This window comes from Cynoglossus semilaevis, chromosome 4 (genome assembly GCF_000523025.1).
Source record: "Cynoglossus semilaevis isolate Cse_v1.0 chromosome 4, Cse_v1.0, whole genome shotgun sequence".
NCBI classification, from domain to species: Eukaryota; Metazoa; Chordata; class Actinopteri; order Pleuronectiformes; family Cynoglossidae; genus Cynoglossus; species Cynoglossus semilaevis.
The window spans coordinates 779,485-782,817 of record NC_024310.1 but is presented as its reverse complement, the minus strand read 5'-3'; the positions used below and the strand labels follow the sequence as shown (position 1 = coordinate 782,817).

Here is a 3,333-nt window from a genome sequence, read left to right as displayed (position 1 = left end):
CCCCACCACACACCACACACACAGCCCCCCACCCCTACTCCCCTTTCCTGGTGTAGTTCTGCATGGTTCCTGTGGGGGGCAGATGTGACAAACTCTAACCTTCCCGTCCTGTAGTTTTTGAGGCGAGAGACTGAAGAACGTTTATTCAGTTGACATTTAAATTCAGATTCTTTTCTGTTCAGTCTGTGGGAACCGTTAGTTTAAAGGTCGTCCATCCAGGGTCAGAGGTGTTGGTGCTGAGGCTCTCACCTTGTTGACCTTGTTGACCTTGTTGACTCCTGCAGGTTGTTTGGTCTGTGCCCTGATCTCCTTCCCATTTTCTTTATTCTTTTTCTTTTTCTTTTTTTTTTAGCCCAGTCAAGTTCCCGGCCGGCGACTGCTGGCCTCGGAGTCCACTCCTCACCACTGGAGGACCAGGTGTCCTCCAGTCTCCTCAGGTCCAGGCCATGGAGCTGTCCACTCCTGAGCAGATGGACGTCACGTCCAGCTCCGAGGCCTCGGCCCCGCTCCCCATCCGTCAGCCCACGGGGGTCAACCTGGGCCAGATGAAGCATCAAGCCTATCCCGTCGCGGCCAAACGTCCCGAACACCTACGTATGAACCTATGACGCACCACGCCAGTGTCGGAGAGTTATTACTTGACTTTTTTCTTTATTGATATTTTTTAAAGAAAAGACGCAAAAACAGGCGGATGCCACACTACACACACACACACACACACACACACACACTGACAGGAGCTGGAGTTGGTGCGTGGGTCTGGGACTCAGACATGCTGCAGGTTAAAGGACCACCTGTGACATCACCTCCTCCTCCTCCTCCTCTTCCTCCTCCTCTGTGAAGTGGACTTCTGGGACTGAAGTCCTCGTGGAGACACAGCCTTCACGTGATCAGGAAGACAAATAGTTAACCAGTATGCAAGCGGTTAAAGTGTGAAGGTCATAAAGAGCTGCTTCCGTTGGGAGACGTCTGACGGTGTGTCAGTGTGAGACAGACCATAATGCTTCCTGGCTCTGGTTGTTGGGAATAAGAAGAACAAGATGAGTGATTGTGTAAAAGATAAGATCATCTTTGAGAGCAGCGCACACGCCCGCTGACGCCAACAGACTTAGCTTAACATCCCACGATGTTTTACTAAATGAATGCGTAAATTGTGCTATATATTGATGACGAATGAAAAAGAGCCTAAATTAAAGAAAAAGAAAACAAATGGTGTTATTTACCTTCTTTGAGCAGTGGTGTCGTGACGGAGCAGTACCGCTAAGTACCGTGGGGGCAGTGTTGCGCAGTATAGGTCGGTGCGCCCTATAAAAGGAGCAGCAAGAAGAAGGCGGCTAGCCGTATTGAAACGACGGAAGCGCGGGATGTGTCGGTCCACGTGCCGCGCTGTAGTGAAAGCTCCACGGCGTCACCGCGGTTATCGAACAGAAGGATTATCACCGTCGTCAAGTTTGATATTGTAACTGAACCCTGTAACAACGACCTCTACTGGATACACTGTAATCAACCATGCCAAGCAGAAGACACGCATAGAAGTAAGTGACCGGTGACGTCATCCAGTGTAACACACTAATGCTGTGGTGCAGTCCCGCGGGTAAAAAAATCACCACAATGTCAGCAGTAATTGAACTTCAACAACTGTTAAAATGTTGAACAGGCGCCACCTACAGGTTCAATTATGTACTGAAAGTAAAAGAAAAAATTAAATTTCAAACCCACTTTGATTCTCAGCACATTATTTATTTGCAGGTATAAAATTAACGTCTTAATTTTTCAGTCGTTCACCCTGTTTTCATTGTCAACAAAAACAAAAAATTAAATAAATAATCATTGGTGGAATAATAACAGATTTAATGACAAAATGTAGTAGTACACGCGGCACACAGTTGAAAAAGAGATCAGTCTAAAGTAAAGTGGGTGATGAATATTCTACATGAAAAAGATCATTTTACAGTGAAGGTTCAGTCCAGTCGATAACCATGTGACTGAGATCAAACTGATAAAGTCTCGTCTTGATCTTGATGCTGGCTTTAGAGATCAAAGAGTTCTGTGTTAAAAAAGACAAACAAAAAAACTACAAGTCATGGCTGGTTCCAAGGCCCTGGAATTAAAAACATTCCCTCAATCCAGTCGTCAAGTGTGTTGTTAATAACTAATCAACAGAAGAGGCTTTAACAGTAAAATGCTGGACTGTACAGCACGAGGGAACGATCGCAGCCTCGGTCGATTTCATCTCAAAACCGATTAGAGCAAAATATTTTTTAATTTTCTCCTTCAGGATATAAAAATAGCAACTGGATAAATAGTCATTGTGCAAAATCAAGATGGTTAAGGAATGTGTGCTCCTGTACAGACGGACCAGTATGAAAATAGAAAAAGCACAAACACCTGCGCTGTGAATATCTATCATTTCTACTTCTACAGTGGAGAAAAGATGAAGTAACTTTTGTTGAACGTCTGAAAGGCACAAAGGAAAACCAGTCAGTTCAAGAAATCTTAGTCCTTTGTTCAGATCAGGATGTAAAAAAAAAAACAAGGTCAGATAATCTGACCTGGTCGGAGTTCGTCTGACATTTATCTATGATTATATGTTTATACTTCTGTCTGTAGACTGACGTGGTCTGACGTCCAGACTGACGGGGGTGGGTGTTGTGTAACAGTCTTTCTTCATGAAAACCTTCAAAACACCGTGTATTATTCCAGATAGTTCTTCTCTACCGTAACCTTTGGTACATGATAATCAAGTACTGCAAAGTACTGCAGTACTGAATACTGCAGGGTCCGAGTCCTTGTCACTTCCTGTTGGTCTTTACGGGGGGGGGTAAATTAAGCACTAAAGTGTCGTCCAGCTGTGGTTTGACAAAAACTGTCAAGAAACAGAAGGAGGTTCTAGAGCAGAGGAAGAAGTGTGTGTGTGTGTGTGTGTGTGTGTGTGTGTTTCTTTCTCCCTCCTGTAGAGGGAGTTCTAGTGTTCCAGTGTGTACTGGTACAGTTCAGTCCACGGCCCTGGTGGTGGGAACTGGTCATGACTGGTTCTTCCTGCATCTCCACGCAGCAGGACTCTCCTCCTGTAGCTGCCTCATCCTCTTCCCAAGCCACACCCACCAGGCCACGCCTATCACCACACACACCACACACTCAACGTAGTATCCGTCCAGCGTGGTCACGCAGGCCCCGCCCTCCTTCACGCATAACTGGGGGACAAAAAAAAAAAAAAAGAGACAATCAATAATTCTTTTTTTTAATCCGAGCAGATCCAGACCGCTGTGACCCGTCCTCCTGAGCGTCCACTCACCCCCGACTCCTCAGGAGAAGCGCAGCTCTGAGCCGCGG

General features: G+C 45.9%; 2 protein-coding genes across 2 annotated transcripts in view; one reads left to right on the top strand and one right to left on the bottom strand.

The window, feature by feature from the left end:
- LOC103377585 (ribosomal protein S6 kinase beta-1) overlaps positions 1-1,530 on the top strand; it is a 7,763-nt gene extending 6,233 nt beyond the window's left edge. The window contains exon 15 of the mRNA XM_025054816.1: positions 358-1,530. Within this exon, the coding sequence (XP_024910584.1) occupies positions 358-608 (251 nt within the window). The 3' untranslated portion in view covers positions 609-1,530. The remainder of the gene's footprint in view (positions 1-357) is intronic.
- A 189-nt stretch (positions 1,531-1,719) lies between these two features.
- slc33a1 (solute carrier family 33 member 1) overlaps positions 1,720-3,333 on the bottom strand; it is a 4,978-nt gene continuing 3,364 nt past the window's right edge. The window contains 2 exon segments of the mRNA XM_025054815.1: positions 1,720-3,194; positions 3,296-3,333. The exon segment at positions 3,296-3,333 is cut by the window's right edge and continues 74 nt beyond it. Of these exon segments, the coding sequence (XP_024910583.1) occupies positions 3,024-3,194; positions 3,296-3,333 (209 nt within the window). The 3' untranslated portion in view covers positions 1,720-3,023.